We start from the raw sequence: 24,752 nt of genomic DNA, 5'->3' as shown, positions 1-24,752 counted from the left end.
AGAACGAGTTGAAGAATTAGAGGAAAATGAAAAGAATGTTACAAGAATTACCCATCTCCTTGGAGAGCCCCATTTAATCTCCTCCTAATATTCTTGCACATTCCTGAGGCTCCCGCAGGCTGTCTGGCCAACGTAAGGTTCAGATTGTAGAGTTGATATATTTCAACTCTTGTAATGATATGCATAAGCATCCTGCCCCAATCCCTGTTACCACCTGTAACATATCTCTTATATGAAAATCCAGACCGGGCGTGGTGGCTCACGCCTGTAATCCCAGCACTTTGGGAAGCTGAGGTGGGTGGATCACTTGAGGTCAGGAGTTCGAGACCAGCCTGGCCAACATGGCGAAACCTCGTCTCTACTAAAAATACAAAAAAATTAGCCAGGCATGGTGGCATGCCCCTGTAATCCCAGCTACTTGGGAGGCTGATGCAGGAGAATTGCTTGAACCTGGGAGGCGGAGGTTGCAGTGAGCTGAGATTGTGCCACTGCACTCCAGCCTGTCGCCTGGGCGACAGAGAGAGACTTGTCTCAAAAAAAAAAAAAAAAGAAAATCATATTTGTTGAATACTTATTTTATTCTAGGTGCTGTTAAACATTTACAGCTTATTTAAGCTGTGGTATAATTGTGTGAGGTAGCTACTGTCGTATTCCCACTTTTAAATGAGGAAACTGAGGCCCACTTAAGTGGCTTGCCCAAAGCCACACAAGTACTCATTTGAAGAACTGCAGTTCAAACCAGTCCCTTCCATCTGCCATGCTGAGCTCTGGCTTCCTGTGGACAGTGCTGTTCTAGGCTGTAGCTGCGAAACAGTGAACCCAAACCAGTGTACTGTCTTTTTGTCCCCAAGAGACAGATCTGCTAGAAATAAGCAAGTAATTGTCAGGTGGGTGGTGCAACTCGGTGGATGAGTTGGAGAAATACCATCCAGTTGCCCCTTTCCATAGGAAGATTCTCTTATAACTTCCAGCCTTGGAAGCCTGGGGGTAAGTGCATTTTACCGCAGACCCAGGCATGTTCTTCCAGTTCCACATGGGATAAAGGGCAGTGTGTAGCCATGAAGGGTGTGCTGGCCTGTGTCTCACTGAAGCTGCGTAGCTATGTAATGATTGCCTCTTTGTCACATACAGCTAATGGCAAGCTGTACAGGCAGCACTGATGTTCTCTTGGTTGATTCAGGAATGTTAGCACATTAAATAAATATTGCTTTATTTCCATTTTATTATGGTAAAATGTACATCTCATTTCATTTCTTTCTTTCTTTCTTTCTTTCTTTTTTTTTTTTTTTGAGACAGAGTCTTTCTCGGTTGCCCAGGCTGGAGTACAATAGTGCGATCTCAGCTCACTGCAACCTCCGCCTCCTGGGTTCAGGCGATTCTCCTGCCTCAGCCTCCTGAGCAGCTGGGATTACAGGCGTGTGCCACCATGCTTGGCTAATTTTTGTATTTTTAGTAGAGATGGGGTATCACCATGTTGGTCAGGCTGGTCTCGAACTCCTGACCTCATGATCTGCCTGCCTTGGCCTCCCAAAGTGCTGGGATTACAGGCGTGAGCCACCGCATCTGGCCTCATTTCATCCTTTAATCCCATTTGAGTGTACAATTCAGTGGCATTCAGTTCATTAACATTGTTGTGCCACCATCATCACCACCCATCTCCAGAACTTTTCCATCATTCCAAACCAAAACTCAAAATGCATTAAAGAAGAACTTTCCACTAACTCCCTCCAGCCCCTGATAACCACCCTCCTACTTTCTGCCCTTATGCATTTAACTATTCTAGGCACCTCATGTAGCTGGCTCATGTCATACTTGTCCTTTTGGGTCTGGTTTGTTTTACTCCGCATAATGTCCTCAAGCTTCATTCATAACACATTTTGTTTATCCATTCATTCGCTGATGGCCATTTGGGTTGTTTCCACCTTTTGGTTGTTGTGAATAATGCTGCTATGGATAGTCCCTGCTTTCAAGTGTTTTGGGCATATGGTATACCTAACTGAAAGTGCTGGGCTGTATTGTAATACTATGTTTAATTTTTTTTACAATTGACTATATCATCTTTCTTTTTTGTAGTGAGGCAAGGAATCATTATTATTATTTTAATTTCAACTTTTACTTTTGATTCAGGGACTACATGTGCAGGTTTGTTACCTGGGTATATTGTGTAATGCTGAGGTTTGGGGGACAATTGATCCCATCACCCAGGTACTGAGCATAGCAGACCCAATAGGTAATTTTCTTTATTTTTTATTTTATTTTAAGTTCCAGGATACATGTGCAGGTTTGTTACATAGGTAAATATGTGCCATGGTGGTTTGCTGCACCTATCAAGCCATCACCTAGGTATTAAGCCAAGCATGCATTAGCTATTTTTCCTAATGCTCTCCCCACCCTGGCACTCCCCCAGCAGGCCTCAGCATGTGTTGTTCCCCTTCCTGTGTCCACGTGTTCTCACTGTTCAGCTACCAATCATAAGTGAGAACATATGATGTTTGATTTTCTGTTCCTGTGTTAGTTTGCTAAGGATAATAGTTTCCAGCTCCATCCATGTCCCTGCAAAGAACATGATCTCATTCTTTTTTATGGTTGCATAGTATTCCGTGGTGTATGTGTACCACATTTTCTTTATCCAGTCTATCATCAATGGGTATTTGGGTTGATTTCATCTCTTTGCTATCACGAATAGTGCTGCAATGAACATACACATGCATGTATCTTTATAACAGAATGATTTATATCCCCTTGGGTACATAACCATAATGGGATTGCTGGGTCAAATGGTATTTCTGGTTCTAAATCTTTGAGGAATCACCACACTATCCTCCACAACGGTTGAACTAATTTACATTCCCACCAACAGTGTAAAAGCATTTCTATTTCTCCACAACCTCGCCAGCATCTGTTTCTTGACTTTTTAATAATTGCTGTTCTGACTGTCATTTTCTTTTCTTTTTCTTTGAGACGGAGTCTCGCTCAGGCTGGAGTGCAGTGGCGCGATCTCGGCTCACTGCAAGCTCCGCCTCCCGGGTTCATGCCATTCTCCTGCCTCAGCCTCTCCCAGTAGCTGGGACTACAGGTGCCCGCCACCACGCCGGGCTAATTTTTTGTATTTTTAGTAGAGACGGGATTTCACCGTGGTCTCGATCTCCTGACCTCGTGATCCGCCCGCCTCGGCCCTGACTGTCATTTTCAACCCTTGCTCCCCTCCTTGCCTCCCCACCTCTAGTAGTCTTGTGCCTATTCTTGCCATCCTTATGTCCATGAGTATCCATTGTTTAGCTCCTACTTGTAAGTGAGAACATATGGTATTTGGCTTTCTGTTTCTGCATTAATTCGCTTAGGATAATGGCCTCCAGCTGCCTCCATGTTGCTAGCGACGACATGATTTAGTTCTTTTAATGGCTGCGTGGTATTCCATGGTGTCTATGCACCACATTTTCTTTATTCAATCCACTGTTATAGGCACCTAGGTTGATTCCATGTCTTTGCTATTGTGAATAGTGTTGTGATGAACATATGGGTACATAAGCCCTTTTGGTGGAATAATTGATTTTCTTTTAGATATGTACCCAGTAATGGGATTGCTGGGTGAAATGGTAGTTCTCAAAGTTCTTTGAGAAATCTCCAAACTGCTTTCCACAGTGTCTGAACTGATTTACATTCCCACCAGTAGCGTATAAACATTCCCTTTTCTCTGCAGCCATGTCAGCCTCTGTTGTTTTCTGACTTTGTAATCATAGCCATTCTGACTGGTGTGAGATGGTATTTCATTGTGGTTTTGATTTGCATTTCTCTGATGATTAGTGATGTTGAGTCTTTTTTCATATGCTTGTTGGCTGCTTATATGTCTTCTTTTGAGAAGTATCTGTTCATGTCTTTTGCCCATTTTTTAAATGGGGTTATTTGGTTTTTGCTTGTTCAACTGTTTAAATTCCTCACAGATTCTGGATATTCAACCTTGGTTGGATGCATCATTTGTGAATATTTTGTAGGTTGTCTGTTTACTCTGTTGATGGTTTCTTTTGCTGTCCAGAAGCTCTTTAATTCGGTCCCACTTGTCAAGTTTTGTTTTTGTTGCAATTGCTTTTGAAGACTTAGTCATAATTTTTTTCCCAAGATCAATGTCTAGAATGGTGTTTCCTAGGTTTTCTTCTAGGATTCTTATACTTAAGGTCTTACATTTAATTCTTTAATCCATTTGAGTCAATTTTTGTATATGGTGAAAGGCATCCAATTTTATTCTTCTGCCTATGGCTTGCCAGCTATCCCAACATCATTTATTGAACAAGGAGTCCTTTCCCTATTGCCAATTTTTGTTGACTTTGTTGATGGTCAGATGGCTGTAGGTGTGCTATCTTACTTCTGGGCTCTCTATTCTGTTCCATTGGTCTATGTGTCTGTTTTTGAACCAGTACCATGCGTTTTGGTCACTGTAGCCTTATAGTATAAAGTTGGATAATGTGATGCCTCTAGCTTTGTTCTTTTCGCTTAGGACTGCTTTGGCTATTCAGGCTTTTTTTTGGTTCCATATGAATTTTAGAATAGTTTTTTTCTAATTCTGTGAAAAATGATATTGGTAGCTTGATAAGAATAGCATTGAATCTATAGATTGCTTTGGGCAGTATCGCCATTTTAACAATATTTATTCTTCCAATTCATGAGCATGGAATATTTTTCCATTTGTTTTGTGTCATCCAGATTTCTTTCAGCAATGTTTTTTAGTTCTCCTTGTAGAGGTCTTTGACCTCCTTGGTTAGATGTATTCCTAGGTATTTTCTTTTCTTGGGATATTGTAAATGGGACTATGTTCTTGATTTGGCTCTCAGCTTGAACGTGATAGATGTATAGACATTTTACTGATTTTTGTACATTGATTTTGTATCCTGAAACTTTACTGAAGTTGTTTATCAGTTCCAAGAGCCTTTTGGTGCAGTCTTTAGGGTTTTCTAGGTGTAGAATCACATTGTAGTGAAGAGAGATGGTTTGACTTCTTCTTTTCTTATTTGGATGCTTTTTATATCTTTCTTTGCCTGATTGCTGTGGCAAGGGCTTCCAGTACTGTGCTGAATAGGAGTGATGAGAGTGGGCATCCTTTTCTTGTTTCACGTCTCAAAGGGAATGCTGCCTAGGAATTATTAAAATGCCCATAGCCATACAAATTAGGAGTAATCAGTCCTTTTTTTTATTTTTATTTTTTGAGACGGAGTCTTGCTCTGTCGCCCAGGCTGGAGTGCAGTGGCGCAATCTCGGCTCACTGCAAGCTCCGCCTCCCGGGTTCACGCCATTCTCCTGCCTCAGCCTCTCCGAGTAGCTGGGACTACAGGCGCCCGCCACCACGCCCGGCTTATTTTTTGTATTTTTAGTAGAGACGGGGTTTCACCGTGGTCTCGATCTCCTGACCTCGTGATCCGCCCGCCTCGGCCTCCCAAAGTGCTGGGATTACAAGCGTGAGCCACCGCGCCCGGCCAATCAGTCCATTTTTGTGTGCATTTGTTCCTTTACCTACTCTGTCCATTTCTTGAACACTGGCACGTGACTGCCATAAAGCAGGAATTAACAGATGAGCAGGACACAGCCTCGATACCTTCCAAATAGTATTTATGGGGGCAGACACATAATTGAGCACTGGGAACATTTTTTTTTTTTGAGACGGAGTCTCGCTCTGTCCCCCAGGCTGGAGTGCAGTGGCTGATCTTGGCTCACCGCAACCTCCACCTCCCGGGTTCAAGGGATTCTCCTGCCTCAGCCTCCCATGTAGCTGGGATTACCAGCACCCACCACCATGCCTGGCTAATTTTTGTATTGTTAGTAGAGATGAGGTTTAATCATGTTTCCCAGGCTAGTCTCGAGCTCCTAACCTCAGGTGATCCACCTGACTTGGCCTCCCAAAGTGCTGGGATTACAGGCATCTGCCACCACGCCCAGACAACAATTTTAAGAGATTAGTGAAAATCCAACCCCAATGCTCAAAAAGAGGAAAAGCCAATGTGATTTGAGGCCTATTATCTCTATTCAGGGAAGGTGCCAGATTTCATAACACTGGGTCCTCAGTACAGGGGCTCCAGTCTTTCTGGGAGTGAGTGCTCCCTGTTGTCCTCCAGAGGACAGAAGAAAAGGAGCACAGCCCCCATGCGCTGTGTGGATCTTGCGGTGGCACACGCATCGTCTGGGCCCTTCATTCAGTTCCAGTCCCGTGACTCTTGGCTTCTTATTTTCAGTGAGATAATAGATCAGGAGATGTTTAATTCTCATTCTTTTATTTTTCTCTTAATGAGAAATGAAAACTAATGAAAGCTCAAGCCATAAGTGGGGAAAAATAATTAAAGGACCAGGTCAGAGCAATAATTTTCTTCATTATCTAGGGTACAGCTGGGAATCTGAGGTGCAGAGCACCCACAGAGCTTGGGGAAAATGAAAATGAAAGCCTGTTGTGACATGCCACATGAGCATCCCTTCCTGTGCCCACATCCCTGGGTCCCTTTGCACCTTAGGACAAGGATGGGAGACCAACGGCAACTGGCTGTGATAAATTTTTAAAAAGCAATCACAATCACCCAAGGAGTGAGGACTTGTCTGTTCTTCTTTACCCAAATGTCTATTTTTTATAGTAGGTGTCCATACTAGGAGCCTAGAATTAGCTTTGCTCCAAAGTTCTTGTGCCTTCCACTATTTCTATTTCTTTTCAGATACCTGTTTTTTCAGATTATGTAATTAGTTTATGCAATTCCCATGTCACTGTTTCTTCTTAATTTCCTTTTGCTGTTGTTTTGTTATCCTTTTGCCAGACTCATCAACATTTTGTGTCTCTCTCCTTCCCGTCTCTATTGTCCTTCTTCCCCTGTACATAGACTTCTTCCCAGCTGCTTGCCGTGTTGCTGCTGCTGCCGTCATTAGACAAAATGCTGACTGCAGTAAGAAAAGATAGACAGCTCCTAGCCTGTGGGATGTGGCAAAGTAAGGCAACCATTTCAAGAACTGGCACTTTACCCTTAAGAAGTCTATATTCTGATCCCTGCGATCATAGTTTGGAGAAATGAAAGAGGTTTGACCTTGGAATAGGAGCATTTTATTTATTTGTCAAGATGGTCCAAATGGAGAGCCCATCTGTCTCCAGTGACGAGAAGAAAGGGTCCATGCAGGCCTTTAAAGTCTGAACTCTGATTCATCCAGTTTCTTTTAAATAAGGTGCAGGGCATTGAAAGAAGAGAAAGGTTTCACATAACCCCAGCATTCGTTATCCCTCCATAAATGCATATTCAGAAACACCTTTACGGAGTTGCTTTCCAAAGATCCTCCTTTCCCATGATCTCTCTAGTACTTTCTGGTTCCCTGGACTCCACAATTTGGTCCTGTAGCCAGAAAGTCGGGGCTTTAGTGCTCCACTCTGCTGTGCTCTTCCTAAAAATTCACTCATGGTAACCCTAAGTGATGGGAGAACAGAATAAGAAAAAAGGCAGGCCAGACGCGGTGGCTCACACCTGTAATCCCGGCATTTTGGGAGGCCAAGGCAGGCGGATCACGAAGTCAGGAGTTCGAGACCAACCTGGCCAACATGGTGAAACCCCATCTCTACCAAAAAGACAAAAATTAGCCGGGCATGGTGGCAGGCACCTGTAATCCCAGCTACTCAGGAGGCTGAGGCAGGAGAATCACTTGAAACCAGAAGGTGGAGGTTGCAGTTAGCCGAGATCGTGCCATTGCACTCCAGCCTGGGCAACAAGAGTGAAACTCCATCTCAAAAAAAAAAAATAAAAAAAATAAATAAAATAAAATAAAGGCAATGGGGGTTTGCCCCACCTTCCTGGGACCACAACTATTCCAGTGAAGAGGCAGTCTCCCTCAAACCTCCTTGGAATTCTAGGCACCTGTATGTCCCCACTATTTCTGCTGTTACTGTCAGGAGACCACTTTCCCAGATCTAGAGTGAGAACTAGAGCGTTTCTTCTTGAAGTGACCTCTCTGTGCTGCTTCTGGGTTTTGGGCTGCCTTGAGTCCCAGTTGGAAGATACCAGAGGATAGCATAATGTTAACCTCACTGCTCATGTGGTGGTGACCCTAATTCTGGTTTTCTTCTTCACTTGGCCTGCTATTTACTTTCCAGAGTGCTCCAGCTATTCCGTACACTCTGTCCAGGTTTTACAGCTATTTTCAGTGGGAGAGACAGGGTGGGGTATGTTTACTCCATTGTACTTGAAACCAGAAACCGGATCTGTTAAAAAGAGTATGAAAAGTTCTTGAAAAATACCGTATCATACGCTGACCTAAAATACATCTATTAACATTTTTGAACACGAATTAGAATTTTAAATGTTGCAGATTTTGCTTTTATTTTTATGATTTAGAGGTATTTTCAGGAGAATGATTTGTGCAATCCATTAAAAAATCCATCATGAGAAATTTAAATTCTTTCTCTTCTCTAAAAATATTTGCTTGCAATAGGCAGAAACACTGAGACTACTATATTGACCTTGAGCTCAAAATAATAGGCACTTAACAATTGTTTGTTGTGGCAGTTTCTGATAGTGTTTCTACTACTGTAAATGCTTTCAGATTCACAAGTGTGGCTCTGAATTTCAGCTAAATGATTCTCTAAAACATAGATTTTTAAAAGGATGTATAATAATAGCCTTCCCACAGTAGCTGTGATCTGCCTCCAGTTTCAAAGCCTGACATAGCCCCACAAGTATCTTTCAGCCATGTCCAACTTCTCTCTCCCTCTTCCTCAAAGATGTTTACCCCTCAGAGCCTCCCAGTTCTGAGTCACCATCTCCCTGTCCTTTTTGAATTCCTATTTATTTCTTCAGGGCTCTCAGCTCAAATTTTAACTCGTATGTAAAGTCTTCCCCTACTTCTAGAGACAGAGTTAAGTGCTTCTTACGTCCAGAGGCGTCAACTTGCCTTTATTTCACTGCCCTTTCTCCAGAAGCACAATGATTTCCTTTTTGTCTTTGTTTCCCATTTGGTGATGATCTCCTTGAAGGAGGGGGCTTTGTCTTTCTCATCTTTCTACTTCTAGCACCTATTACAATATTGGAGAGAAAGGAGAGGAGGGGAGTGGTGGGGCAAAGTCAAGTGGAAAATGAGCAGAAGGAAAGTGAAAGAGAAGACCAGAGGTAAAAGGCTCATCCCGGGATGCTTTGGAACTGAGAGAAACGACAGCTCACTCAAGCTATCAATACAAGCAGCAGATGACTTTCCCTGATGTCCTTTATCTCAAGCCCTAAACAAAAGACATCTGTTGAAAGGACATCCTGCTAGGACTTCAGGAGCCCTGGCCATTGCCAATGACATTAAAAACATGTAAGGCATTTGCTTCTGAATTTTCCCTCTGTAGTTGTGCTGTTTCAAGCAGTCCAGGATAAAAATCTTGACAAAACAGATGGATCAAAAGCGCACACTCTTCACATTACAATCACTGTCATGCCTTGCTCCTATCTAGATGGTTTGCATGAAACAGTAAGCCAGGAAGAGTTGCATGAGTAAGTCCTAAGAAATAGTCCCATTTGAATCAGAATGTCTCCATTATTTAATGAGCCTTTAAATTTCAAAACCTTGAAAGTATTAAAAATGGGAATAATAAATAATAAATACATGAGTAATAAAAGTGTGATTTGTTTCTTTCTAAATGAGATATGTCATATTGAATTCTTTCTCTTTTAAAAGTTTCTAGTGATTAAACACTGTATCTTGGAGATGCATTTTGTCCTTAGGAGAAGCAGCAGGTTTTGATGCTCTAGGCATTGAGTATATCTATAAGCATTTGCCTTTTGTATATGAAGCATCTCAAAAATTGGTACCAGAATCTGTCTCTGTCACCTGTCTCTGTCATCTGTTGCTGTCACCACACTGTATCAAGGTTCTGCAAACAGAAATGTCCTCATTGTTTTGTTATAAATAATTTTTGTCATTATCCTCTCAATGTTTTGGGTTGAAACCAAATACTTAACCCAGTAGTTGGGCTCACCAGATATTTACTGAGTGCCTGCTTGAGCTTGACAAAGGTGACTTCTTTGCTTCTTTCCAATACTCTTTTCTGGGGCTTTTAAAAAAATTACTTCAAAATTTTCAGTTTGAAATGATTTCCAAAAAGTTGCAAAAGTAGAACAAAGGATTTATACATGCCTCCACCCAGATTATCTATATGTAAACATCTTTTTTTTTTTTTTTTGAGACAGGGTCTCGCTTTGTGGCTCAGGTTGGGGTGCAGTGGCGCAAACACGGCTTGCTGTAGCCTCTACCTCTGGGCCTCAAGTTATCCTTCCACCTTAGCCTCCTGAGTAGCTGGGACTACAGGTGTGTGCCACCACACCTGGCTGATTTTTTTTTTTTTTTAATTTTTAGTAGAGAGGGGTCTCGCTATGCCCAGGCTGGTCTTGAACTCCTGAGCTCATGCAATCCTATCTGCTTCAGCTTCCCAAAGTGTTGAGATTACAGGCATGAGCCACTGTGCCTGGCCAAATGTGAACATCTTCAATAATTATAGAACAATGAGGACAATCAAGAAATCCACACTGGTATAATACTATTGCCTAATCTATAGACCTTATTTAAATTTCACTAACTGTTCCACTAATGACCGTGTTCTGGGCTAGGATCTAATTTAGGATCACATACTGTATTCAGCTATCACATCTCCTTAGTGTCCTTTTAATCCAAACTGATTGCTTAGTCTTTCTTTGTCTTTCATGACCTTGACGCTTTTAAGTAATACTGGCTTTTTTTTTTTTTTTTTGGTAAAATGTTCCTCAATTTTAGTTTGTATTATGTTTCCTCATGATTAAATTCAGGTTATGCAATTTTTGGCAAGAATACAATAGCAGAAGCTCAGTTAGCTAGTTAAAGGTACAAAACCTATTTTGTTCCATAATAGAGATCATGGTGGGGTGGGGACGGTCTTATAAAAATAAGTCCTTATATGTGTAACTGAATTCAGCTAAGCCTGGATTAATACTCATTTACAGTTTGTCTCTTCATCCTTAACTTTTGTTTTGTTTTGTTTTTTGCCTCTATCTCTGCTCAAGAAGGCCACTTTTGACAAAGAGGACTGGCAGAGTGCTGGGTTCCATGGGTTCAGGTATTTAATTCTGACATTCATCGTACTCCAGAACAGGTGTTTGCTGTCTTGTCAGAGTAGGTAGCTAGTCAGACATGAGTGGGGCAGGGGAGGCCTCCTGCCCCCAGGAATGTCAGGCGACCATCTCTCTAAAATAATAATTGGTCACAGCCAGCACCAGGGAAAAGCCGGCTCCCAATAGATAGAAAAAACCTGAAGCTGGTGATTAGCAGCTTCCCCGTAAGATCTCAGGAGTCCGGTGAGTGGACTCAAGCACGCACACTAAGAGGCAACATGGTGGCGTTTAACTGATATATGACCTTCCTCCAGGAACACTTGACTGGTAAGGGAAAAATGCCTCACGTGAGCATGTGTGTAACTTCAGTGAACATACTGTGCAGAGCCCCCTCTCAAGTGCTGGCAGACCACTGTGCATACGGAATGCCAGCATATAAAGCCCCAAGTCAAAGGTCAAACCACGCACTTGAATCTCTCATGTCGCCTGCTTGGCCCTCTTCCAAGTCTACTTTACTTCCTTTTGTTCCTGATCCAGAACTTTTTTTTTTCCCGAGATGGAGTCTTACTCTGCCGCACAGGCTGGAGTGCAGTGGCGTGATCTCGGCTCACTGCAACTTCTGCCTCCCGGGTTCCAGCGATTCTCCTGCTAAGTCTCCTGAATAGCTGGGATTACAGGCAAGCACCACCAAGCCTGTCTAAAGTTTTGTATTTTTTTTTAGTACAGAAGGGGCTTCACTATGTTGGCCAGGGTGGTCTTGAACTCCTGATCTCAAGTGATGCATCCACCTCAGCCTCTCAAAGTGCTGGAATTACAGGCATGAGCCACCATGCCTGGCCACTGCTCTAAAACTTTTAAATAAACTTTCACTCCTGCTCTAGAACGTGTCTCGTTCTCTCGATCTGCCCGATGACCCCAATTGAATTCTTTCTTCTGAGGAGGCAAGAATTGAGGTTGCTGCAGACTCATATGGATTCCCTGCTGCTAACAGTCTGAGGCAGCAGAATAGTGATTTTGGAAGCCAGAACCCAAATAGCGGACAGTACGGTATGGGTGAGAGCGTGGCCTTTAGTATGAGACAGACAGGGCTTAAGGTATACCCCTGACAAGCTAAAGGACCTTGGGCAAGTTACTTAACCTTTGTGAGCCTCAGTTTCCTCAACTGTAAAATGGAGTTGCTCTGTGAATTAAATGAAGATGGAGTGTATAAAGTACTTAACAAAGTGTCTGGCTCAGAGAAGATACTTAGTATTAGCTAAAAATCTATAAAAGTAATAATAGCAACCTCAAACCACTCTCCAGCTAAATTCACACATTCTGCTAATGGATGGCCCTGGAGAATTGGGCCCTTAACATTGCAGTTCCTGGCAATACTGGTGGGTAAAACATATGATTAACTGTCTAGGGCCTGTGAGGACATCAACCTGTTCTCTCTGGCTTGGAGTAAGCCCTGAATAGTGGTGGTTTTGTGCCCAGGGCAAGTTCCTTTGACAATTCTCTTGCCTATTGAAGCAATTTTTTTTCTGTCAGGTTTCTTTAGGTCGGCAGCAGGATGGACTGCTCCCTCATGTCTACTCTTGTTAGGATATCTCCCAGAGGCAGCATCTCTCCTGCTGGACACTGTATCTCTTTGAGATCCTCAATTCTTTTGGATAAACACCCACAAGTGGGATTGCTGGATCATCTGGTAGTTTAATTTTTCACTTTTGGAGGAACCTCCGTACTGTTTTCTGTAGCAGCTATACCACTTCGCCTTTCCACCAACGGTACACAAAGGTTCCAGTTCCTTCACATCCTAAGTTTGTTGTCTTCTGCTTTTTTGATAGTGAGCATTCTAACTGGTGTGAGGTGATATCTTGTAGTGGTTCTTACAGTTTATTTTAAATGAAACATAATCTTGCCAATTGTGGTTTTTGCCCACCGTGGAGGTTTTTCAGTTGGCAAGCTGGATTCAGTTGGATTACAATTTGTGCTTTCGTTCTTCTCAAAGGTTTAATGGGACTCCTGACTTATTTAGGTTAAAGAAATGTGTTTTAGATGTACAGGTCCCTGCTATGCGAAGCAGAGGCTGAGCTAATATCGGCCCCATGTTCCCCATGGGACTGGACATCAGTCTTAAAGCAAATAACGAACCATACACCAAGGAAAGTGCAATAACGGAGGCGTGAGCAAAGGGCTCGCCTGCTGAGCTAGGTGGAGTGGCTAAACCATTCTGCTGGGCGTGGGGGCATGAGATCACACAGGACAGGGAGGGGTGAATAAAGTCTAGTATTTACTGAGTCCTCACTGCGAATGAGGCCCCCAGGATTAATGCCCAGGTCTCAAAGAGTGAAATATACAGCACAAGGGTAGGAGACAGTTCAGGGTCCACTTTTGCCCCCCTGGGCCTCCCAAGCTGGGTGCTGCCAGAGCCATTTGCTGATGGTCTATCCCCCAAAGGGGGGGCATTTTTTGCTGGAGAGAGGCCGAAACCCCTCATCTGCTTCTCCTCTACCTTAAGCCTCCACCCCCAGCACATCCAAGAGCTCCCAGCTCAATCAGCCAAGGCTCCTCTCCAGCCCCTTCCAATCCTTAGCCCCACCATCCTCAGGGCTTCTTTGGCTGCCTGGCCCTCAGCACTGTCTCCTCTCCCCATTAGTTCCTTCCCTTACCCCCTGGTTCCTCCCCAAGTGGAGTCCTGAGCCCACTCCCCAGGCTGCAGCCATCTCCTGCCTCTCAGGAGTCTGTCTGCTGCTGCTCACTTCTGTCAATCTTAGCTTCCATCACTTCCCACTCCTGTCCCTAGCCCAGCTTTTTCCTTGCAGAGGGAGCCCCTTCTTTCTGCCTGGTACTCCAGGCCAATCCAGCTGCCCCCGGCTACCCTCCTGCCTGCTGCTGTCTCTTAGGATCTGGGTATCCAACCCTAGTTCCCTTCTGCTGCCCTCTAAATCTAGGAGCCACAGGCCTTATTATTATTAACATATAGCTTTTGAATTTATTTTTATTTTTTTCAAATCGACTTCTTTCTCTTAAAAACTTTTTGAAGTTGATTAATGGGTACAAATATACAGATAGATAGAAGAAATATGACCTGGTGTTCCACAGACCAGTAGGGCAACTGTAGTTAACATTAATCTATTGTACGTTTCAAAACAGCTACAAGAGAATAATCAGAATGTTCCTAGCATACAGAAAAGATAAATATTTAAGGTGATGGATATCCCAATTACCCTGATTTGATTATAAGAATGTATTAAATGATCACATGTACCCCGAAGATCTGTACATCTATTATGCAGCCATAAAAAAATAAATAAAAAGTAAGATAATTGCTAACAATGACAAAAAGTCTTTTGACATTGAAAAAAATGATTGGGCCAGGCACAGTGGCTCACGCCTGTAATCCCAGCTTTTAGGGAGGCTGAGTCAAGAGGATTGCTTGAGCCCAAGAGTTCAAGAACAGCTTTGACAACATAGCGAGGTCCCTGTTTCTACCAAAATAAATACATAAATAAACCAAAAAATAAAAATAGTCAGGTGTGGTGATACACGCCTGTGCTCCCAGAACTTGGGAGGCTAAGGTGGGAGGATCACTTGAGCGCAGGTGTTTGAGGTTATGGCGAGCTATGACCACGCCACTGTGCTCCAGCCTGAGTGACAGAGTGAGATCCTGTCACAAAAAGAAAAAAAAAAAAGAAAAGAAGGAAAGAAAAGAAAGAAAATACAAATTGGTTTTCAAAACCACTGAGTAAATAATAATACAGGTGGTAGGTGGAATTAGCGACACTGTTTCAGTGGCACCCTAATGCTGGACATTTATGAAGCCCTGTGTTTCTCATTCAGTCTTCAGCAGCCCCATGAAGCTCAGGTATGTACTGTTCCCAACCCTGTGTGCAAGGTAGGCCATATCTGGTCAGTCATGCACCAGGTTTTGTGATGAATTCTACAGTGTCACATGGCATAATTTAAAGAACTGGCTTTAATGGAGAAAAGCTGAGTTTGCAAAAGATGAGAAGGTAGCTATCTCCAGCACTGCCTTATCCCACTGAGTCTGGGTGCAGCCTCTCCCCAAGGAGCATGGTGAAGATGGCCCATTCAAGGTGGTTTGTTGTCTGGGCAACCCTGAATGACATCCAGGGTCACCTTTGGCAACTGTGCTCACCGAACCATGATCCCTATTTTACAGATGCAGAAACAGGCAAGAGACATTCAGTGATTGGCCCAAGCCACACACCAATTCTAGGACCCAAATTCAAAGCCAGTCTACTTTATACCTCAAGGAAAAGAGACAATTATATGAGGCAATCAGGAGAGGAAGGACTCTACTCTCTGTTTTCAGGGCCCTATTTTCCATCTTAGAGAAGGACCAGAGAAGCCAGCCAGCTCTGCAGTTCTTGGGTCCTTCCCTCTTCCATGGGCTGGCTGCCTCCCACCTCGGGCCATTTTGGTATCAAAAAAGTTCTGAGAGCCACTGCAAGCCCCTTCTCTGTTGATTGTAAAAAAGATTTGGCAGGACCCTTGCCATTCCTAACCCCTGCACCAGAGAATCATTCCCTGGATTAAAGATGACTTCTCCATTCTCCATTTTAAAATGTGTTATAGGGTCAGGCACAATCTCACGCCTGTAACCCCAGCGTTTTGGGAGGCCGAGGCTGGTGGATCACCAGAGGTCAGGAGTTTGAGACCAGCCTGGCCAACATGGTGAAACCCCTTCTCTACTAAAAATACAAAAAATAGCTGAGTGTGGTGGTGCGTGCCTGTAATCCCAGCTACTTGGGAGGCTGAGGAAGGGGGATCGCTTGAACCCAGGAGGTGGAGGTTGCAGTGAGCTGAGATCGCACCACTGCACTCCAGCCTGGGTGACAGAGTGAGACTCTGTCTCAAAAAAATAAAAAAATGCGTTATAATCACTGACTGGGGTTCATGATAGAGTTATGTATAGATGTTTTTGAGCTCTCTTACATAAGGATCAGGATGAAAACAGGAGCTGTTTCTTTAATTCTTACTACCCAATTTTTAAGAAACACTTTACTATTCTATTCAACTCTTCCCTTTTTCCCCTTTCTCTCTTGCTGGTTCTGATTTGTGTAGCCCCATAAATATGCAGAATGTGAAAAGCTGACCTTTCCTATATCTGATAAAAATCTTGGAGAGTAATTGAAGTAATTTGGCTTGGGTAGTCAGGTTACATTGCTGCATAATATCAAAGGAAGTCCATAGCAAGGAAATACAAGAGAAAATAGGAAGAGGGGCTGGAGAATAAAACTAGAACATTAAATAATGAGTAACTGAGAAACTAAAAAAATACACTTTTAGAATTACAGTCTTACAAAAATAGTCGAGGACAGTAATACTAGACAAAGTATACATTTTATGCATTTCTAAGGACTGCAAATTCAAAGAAAAGGAAGAAAATATCCCCTATTCCCTGGCATCTATTCATTAGACAAAAGCCTGACGAAAGCCACAGCCTTCGAGCACATTTTGACACGATTAGGTTCTCCTCCTGTCTCCTGTCTCCCCTTTTATCTTTGCAATCTGAATTTTAAAGGAATGTTATCAAGACAGCAGATCGCAAACGGACAACCGTTTACTATCAAGTGTCCTAGGTATACTTTTTGGATTATCTTACTCTGGTCTTTATGATTTTATGAAAGGTCACTACATTTATTGTGGGTAGAAAGGCGATGTTGACTTTGCACACCTGGGTGTTGTGAAAGAGAAATGCTGGGTTAGAGTCACAAGTAACAAAGAGCAGCTTGCAGTCTGCATTTCTGGCGGAATCCTATCGCTCAGTGTCCTACCTTAACCTCATACCTTTGGCTATGGAACCTTGGACAAACCCTGTTCTACTCCTAGACTCAGTTTCTGTCAGGTTTTTTAAAGGTTATTTCTATATAAAAATAAAATCACTGGGAAACAGAAAAGTGGAAAAAAATGAAAGCAATCACCCATAATTTATCAAACATAATGATTTTTTATATTTTCTACCAGTCTTTCCTATGTATACCTTTCCTATGTATACCTTTTTTTCCCTTTCTTTGAAAAATGTGGTAGAAACTAAACTGTATGATTCAATTTTATATCCTGATTTTTCTTTTGGCAGTGTTTTGTCTTTCCAAATAAAAATATATTTGACTTTTAGCCATCATTTTCTAGGGCTGCATAATATTCCTCACAGATGACTTTTTTTTGCTTTGTTTTTTATAATCTTCATTGACAGAGGGTATTTGACAGTGTTGGGGGCTGTTTCAGTATGTCACTAAAGGAAAAAGAAAGTGTAGCCGCAGGCCTGATGTTCACTTTGTATCTGTGATGAGTCACATGGCCAGATTTGACTGTAACTGTCCATTAACTATTGATTGTGTTCACTTGTAGCGGGATGAGGCCGATCTCTTTCTGCAGATCATCTGGGATCATAGACCAATTGCTGTATTATCGTTGTTCATATCTGAGTGGAGTGAGACAACGTGGGTAGAAGTGTCTCCTCTGTAACTTACTATCTTTGTGGCTGGGGAAGAGGTTCTTCGCTTCTCCATGCCTCCATTTCCCCAGCTGCTATGGTGTGAATATTATTTTAATGCTCAATTCTGAGAAGTATATTTTAACACATTTGGTATTGAGGTGAATGCTGCAATCAATGGGTACATTGTAATTTTTCCTTCCTTTTCCCTCCCTCAACGCTCCCCAGAGCTATTACAATCAATAGTATTAGTACAGAAGAAATTTAATAATACTTGCCTTACAGTGTCTGTTGTTGAAAGGATTAACAGAAATAAACATAAAGTGTTCTTAGCACTTGGTAAGAGCTCAGTTAATGGCAGTAATTATTTTATTAGTAAAAAAATCTATATTGTTCTTAGAAGAGGAGAACATTTATTCTGTATAGAATATTTATTATAAGAAATACATTATTTGTAGGTCACATACTTAGTTTAAATGCTTGCTGCTTGGAAAATTCCTCAACATCTTTTGTTAATTAGAGATAGCACAGGGATGACAAATAGGTTTAACTTCATGTGCCAAGCCTAATTTGCTGATGATGATTGTCAGATGTGCTGTGTTTTGAGAACTGCTGAGGCAGAATCCGAGCACAGCAGACAAGAGTGCCAAGGCTGATTAGCAATATCTTTCCCAGGCTTAGGAAGACAGAGTGGCAACACATACACTGTTTACCATCTCTGCGTTATGGTGTTACAAAACATTCCTTGGCAATTCGTTAGGCGTTAGCCAGGCCATGGCTTATCAATCAGAAGTTTCATCAGAATCTTGTGGCAATAGACCACCTCCAGGTCCAAGGTGGAAGGCTGAAACCCACACAGGTGAAACTGAAAACTCCAACCCCAGCAGAAACGTGGGAGACTTTGCACCATCAGAGAGGACAGAGCTTTTGCAGTGACCTTAATTTTTCTCAGCTCTTGTTCTGCTAATGCTCATTTAGGTCTTGCCTCCTGAGCCTCAAACATCCTGTGCCTTGGCCTTGCTAGAATTTTGCTGTTGGACGAATGATCTGCTCTCCTGGTCAATCCCTTGACTGCAGCTTGTTTTTGTTCTCCTTTGCTGTGGGTAAATGGCTCTAAGCACAGGGCCCTTCTTTCAGAAAGGGCAATGGCGTTGGAAGGGAGACTGTTCATTTTATTCTGTGATCCTTGTTATCTGAATCTCAGCTTTGGTACTTAAGAAATAAAATCAATCATTACAGGGACATTGATGAAGTCTTAAATGGAAAGTTACATACCATTTCTTGAAATATTCTGGTAGTCCCTGTGATTACAGTGGTTTCTTTTCCGTAAGCGAAGGTAAATAGATTTTTCTTTAATTCTGAAACAAATATATATGTATATATTTAAGGTCAGGATACTCACATAAAGAAGTTTAAAAACATGTTTCATCACGTTTTTTAAAAAATACGGTTAAAACGAACTCAAAGAATCAAATCTCTGCTGACAAGTTTTCTCTGAACTGTGAATGTAATATTGGCAGTTGTTATGAGAAGCAGTTCTATGAAATTGAGTTGTATGGGTATCGTAAGAATACTGTTGAAGACATGAAACTTTTCTTTTGTACGAAGACCTCCAGAGTCATCCCTTTCAAATACTTTTTACCAAGAGCTGCTGTACATTTCTTGAGCAATTCCTCATCTTTACCGACTCTGTTATTTTGAACCTGACCATGTTTCCTTTCTTTCTTTTTTTTTTTGGTTGCTATGAAGCTGTGGTTGACACTACTATTGTCCTTCATCTTTATTCTCCCTTCATGCACTATAATATAATTTTTAGCAAGACCAATGTCTGTCCAGAATGAGGATTGCATTTTCCAGCTTCTCTTACAGCTAGGTGTGGCACATCACTAAGTTCTGGGTGAGATGAAATGGGATCAGAAGTATCCAGTGGCAATTTCTGGTAATGCTTCTTAGGAAATGATTGGATGGTGATTCTGGTTCCTTCTTTGTACCCCTTCTCCAGTCTCCTGCCCAGAATAGGAAAGCTGCCGTCTTAAACTATGGGAATAAGGTTGACGTTGAGAAGGCAGAGGGGTGAGCTGGAAGGAGCCTGGATCCCTGAGAACTGGGTAGAGTTGAGCTCCCATATCAATTCCAGACTGCACATTTTCTAAACCTTTCTGTGTGAGAGAAATAAACTCATATATGTTGAATCTCTGTTCCTTGAATCTAATACTAATAAACACAGAGCTTACAGACAAATTTGACACCAGTATCAAGCTATAATTATATATATTTTAAGTCATTTTCTTGGCTCCCTTTTGTCTCATCTTTGATTTTTCATTTTCTTTTGCTTAATTTAGATGTAAGTAGTTTAATTAATGCAGCAAAATTTAGTTTAAATATAATTAAATGTAATGTTCTCTAAACTTTCGTAGGCTTCCTAAAATCCTTGAAACAAGACCAGATGTAAACTAAAAAATAATAACTTAGCTCAAAATATTTGAGTAATCTTCAAATGTATTTTATCTTCTTTTCATTATAGTAAGTTCACATCCCACAACCTTACATATTATCACCAATTATTAAGTGTTATATGAAATCTTACTAATTGTATTACAGTGCTTGGCAACTGTCTCAGTGCTTCAGAAAGGTAAGCATATATTGTGTTTGGGCATTCAGAATGCATAGAAAATAGTATCCTTTGTTTGACGTATGAGAAAACCAATGATAATGTTTTTTAATAGAAGACCAAGATGCCTGAGCAATATTTTAAGTGTGAGATTTTTGCTTTGTAGTAGAATTTGAAGGTGAATAATGTATTTGTTTTTTAAAATCAAAGCTACCCATGCATATAGCTTAAAAAGTAATTTACTTAATAGATGTTTATTGAGCACCTGCTACATTCCAAGTATTATTCTAGGTACTGAGTTATATTGGAAAATTAAAATACATGATCCCTGCTTCTGTGTTGTTGACATTTCAACAGGAAAAGACCAATAAAAGAACTAAACATTACAAAAAAGCAAATTATAGAGTATGCTAGAAAGTTATAAATTCTATGAAAAAAGGAAATGATAATTAGAGTGGCCAAAGGAAGTCTAATTGAGAAGCTAAAATCAACAAAGATTTGAGGTGGTAAGTCTCATAGAACCAAATAACTTACCTATGTGTGTATAGAAGACTTGTGATGATAAATAGCAACCCCACACCTCCCTCCACTCTCCATTTCTCCATTTCCATAGGCAACTAATTCCAACCTTAATTGGCTGGATCGTTTGATATCTTTCTCCTCATCTCTAAGTAACATACTTTTAAGGCTACTTCTTGATTGTTAGTCTTTGACATTACCTGTTCACTTTCTACTCTAGAAGAGGATTTAGCTATTGACAACTAATCAATGGTTGCTTTCTATTTTCTTTCTAACTTCTTTATTTCTGTAGAGTTAATAACTGCCTTTTGTTTCTTTCCTTAATTTTCTAAGTATTTATCATTGTATTAGTCTATTCTCATATTGCTATAAGGGAATACCTGAGAATGGGTAATTTATAATAAAAGAGGTTTAATTGGCTTATGGTTCTGCAGGGTGTAAAGGAAGCATAGCAGCATCTGTTTCTGGGGAGGCCTCAGGAAGGTTCTACTCATGGCAGAAGGCAAAAAGGGAACAGGCATGTCACATGGAAAAAGCAGGAGTAGGAGAGCAAGGGAGAATGTGCTACACACATTTAAATGTACCACATTTAAATGACAAGATTTCATGTGAACTCACTCCCTATCCTGAGGACAGTACCAAAAGAGATGGTGCTAAACCATGCATGAGAAATCCGCCTAATGATTCAATCACTTCAAATTTTTTTGCAAGCCTAAACTACTTAAAAAAAAAAAAAGCCTATTAAAAAAAGACCCTACATGGCTGAACTCAGCCTTCCAGCTGGCCCATCCCAGGCACGTCATGTGAGTGAAGCCATCTTAGATCCTCCAGCCCAGCCCAGCCGTCAGGTGACATCATCAAGTAACCATAATGTCATACAGAGAGGAATAATTGGCCAGCCAAGCTCTGCCTGAATTCCTGAACCCCCCAAATTGTGAGATATAATAAAACGACTATTGTTTTAAGGCATGAAAGTTTTGGGGTAGTTTGTTACACAACAATAACATAAATCTGTATTAGGGTTCTCTTGAGGGACAGAACTAATGGAATATATATATAAAGGGGGGTTTATTAAGTATTAACTCACGCACCCATAATAGGCTGTCTGCAGGCTGAGGAGCAGGGAGAGCCAGTTAGAGTTCCAAAACTGAAGAACTTGGAGTGTGATGTTCCAGGGCAGGAAGCATCAAGCACAGGAGAAAGATGTAGGCTGGGAGGCCAGGCCAGTCTCTCTTTTCACATTTTTCTGCCTGTTTATATTATAGCCTCACTGGCAGCTGATTAGATTGTGCCCACCCAGATTAAGAGAGGGTCTGCGTTTCCCAGTCCACTGACTCAAATGTTAATCTTTGGCAACACCCCTCACAGACACACCCAAGATCAATACTTTGTATCCTTCATTCCAATTAAGTTGATACTCAGTCTAAACCATCACAATTATAATCTTTTTCCCTCACAAGTCTGAAGAAATTGATTGATTCATTCGCTTTTAGCTTCCCCAGCATTGTTAAGTATGAAGCAATTCTGTGTCTTGATCCTTTGAAAGCCTACGGTAGCATCTTGTTCCAAGTGTTCTGAAATGTTATGATGGCAGGCTTGGTGTGTGTTTGCTTTCATTCAAAGTGTTAGACCTTCAATAAACCCTTTCAATCTGGAAACTTATGATGTTCAGTTTTGAGAGATGTCCTTAAATTATTTCATTGATTATTTCTTCCTTTCTCTTTTTCACCCACAACTGTTGGGTCATCTGAACTGGTCTTGTAATTTTCCTTATTTCTCTGTCCTATTTTCATGTCTTGGTCCTTTTTCTCCATTTTCTGGATAATATCCTTAACTTTATTTTTTAACCTTTCTATGAATATCATCTGCTATCACCAGAATAATTTCCAAAGACCTTTTTGGTTCTCTGAATATCTTTTTAATTTTAATGTTCTTGTTTTATGAATGTAACAACTTCTTTTATCCTTTTTTTGAAGCACTTGTCTACTATAGAATTCTTTTATCTTTTTGAATATATTAATTTCAGTTATTTTAATATGTAGGCGATTAAACTTCCTAAAAAGTTTTATCTCCCTTAGTAAATAGTCGCTGTTTTCCTGTTTCTTTTTTCCCCTTTGTTTTTGTATTGTCTTTCATGTTTGAGGTTTCCTTCAGATATGTGATGATCCTGGGTTATTGGCTTATATTTAAATATTGAAACTGGTTGCCAGCTAAAAAGCTGAGTGATTTTGATTGGAAACTGGGCCCCTGGCTGTGCTTGTTGACTACAGCCCTCATTGCAAGGTGAGCTGTCTGGGCCTTTCTTGGGGAACCCTGCTGTCAGCATCTGTGGGACTCTCCTCTTGGGATGTCCAGACTCCCCAGGGAAGGATCTTCTAGTCTGCAGCCAGGAGAGTACAGGCTGGGTTGGCAGCACTCTGGGGCATGTGGAGAAGGGTCCTCAACATTTAGCATTCATGTGTTTTCATAGGATACTCCTCTCCTCATTCATGTTTGGTGTCTTCCAGTCCAGAGGCCCTTGACTTTAGTGTTTCCAGAGAATAAAGCTCTAGTCATATTCCAGAGTATGGGAGGGGCAGTTGACCACATGTGGAGAGTTGGAAGGGGTCTGAGGAGGTAACCACTCTTCAGCAATCTTCCAACCAATACTTCTGGTTTAGCCTCACCCGCATTTCTAGAGCTCCCACGTGTAACCAATCCCCAAGTCTTCTGGGGCTTCTGCAGTGTGAACTGGGTTGCTTCTTGGCATTCCCTCCAACCAGCTTAGGATGCAGCTCTCCTGAATCTACTAAGTCAGTTACCACTCATCTGTCTGATTTCTAGCTTCCAACATTTTGTGGCTGTTGGCTCTTCTTGTTCTCTTTGTCCTCATGGACAAATTCATTTACTGTTGTTAGAGTAGGGCTTTTCAAGGGAGAGATGTAAATGCTTGTGTTCAATCTGCTATCTTACTCAAAAGCCTGAAATGGATACCTTATACACTGCGTCATATATGCCCTCTGCCTTGAGTATTCTATTATATTTTGGAAAAACAGATGGGAAATGGACACTGGATCTGAGTTTGATACTAAAATAGTTTTATGGTCAATAAAGAAGGGTTTTTTTTGGGGGGGGAAGTAATTCTTACCTACTTAGTCACAAATGTATTTTTGATCATTCTAAGAATGGAATTTATGTACCAAAATATTGTTTTGCTCATGTCCTGCTCATGAAGAGTAAATAGTGTAGGTATTAATATTATAGATACAGTTAGTTGCACCTTTCATTATAAGAATACAGAAATCTTTACCAATAGGAGATAGTTTTATTAACATTTCTGACTGGAAATAGCATCTAGAATTTTGGGATGAAAGTCTTGCACCAAGCACTAGAAAGTATCTCACACAGTAAAAGATACTGCTTTCTTTCATCCCCATCCGGAATCTATAGTCTCTCTTATACATTTTAGGAATTGCATTTCTCAGGGAGTGCTCAGAAATCCTGAGTATATAGTGGGATCAATATAATATTTTGATATGTCTGCAAATTGAGAAGATAGCTTAATAGAAAATTATATATATGCAGGGTCTTGAGCTTGTAGTCATAGGACAAGCTGAGGCTACTAGGATGCTATGCATAATGAGGCTAAACTATCATGATCATTCTGGCCTCATATCCTCCTCCTCTTACTCTCCTTTCTCCACAAAAATCCCGTGTCCCAGTGTGATCTTTTATTTTTCTCTTTCTGCTCTGTTGTATATATCAAAACCCTGTCCAATGTGCCAGGAGGAGGTGACTGCTTTTGGGCTTGTAAGTTGAGGGATGCACTAGAGGGATACTTAAAAGTTCTTTTCTCCACACTTTGCCCAATGCCTACAGAACTGAATCCTCAACTCCGGGCATAGGCGTGGAAGTGAGCCATGTTAACTTTCCAGTTTCACCAGCTCCTTCTACTGGAGGGCCTGGCAGTACAAGCATTTCATGTGAAAACACACTGGTTGGGTTTTGATTTCTAGCACCATAATTCAAAATGAGTAAAACTCAAACAGAATGGCTGTTACTCTTCCCAACATTGGCTCAGGGAGCACAAAAAAATCACTTCCTCTGAGAGCTTCCTAATGCCTCCCCCCAC

General features: G+C 41.4%; 1 protein-coding gene across 2 annotated transcripts in view; it reads right to left on the bottom strand.

The window, feature by feature from the left end:
- The window catches only part of AOAH (acyloxyacyl hydrolase), a 210,542-nt gene that overhangs the window by 35,428 nt on the left and 150,362 nt on the right, over nt 1-24,752 (bottom strand). For both annotated transcript variants that reach the window (XM_032758314.2, XM_058445671.1), the window contains one exon: nt 18,787-18,869. In XM_032758314.2, coding sequence (XP_032614205.1) covers nt 18,787-18,869 — 83 coding nt within the window. The remainder of the gene's footprint in view (nt 1-18,786; nt 18,870-24,752) is intronic.

Source organism: Hylobates moloch, unplaced genomic scaffold, assembly GCF_009828535.3.
Source record: "Hylobates moloch isolate HMO894 unplaced genomic scaffold, HMol_V3 SCAFFOLD_1, whole genome shotgun sequence".
Taxonomy (NCBI): Eukaryota; Metazoa; Chordata; class Mammalia; order Primates; family Hylobatidae; genus Hylobates; species Hylobates moloch.
This window is presented reverse-complemented; position numbering and strand designations above follow the sequence as displayed.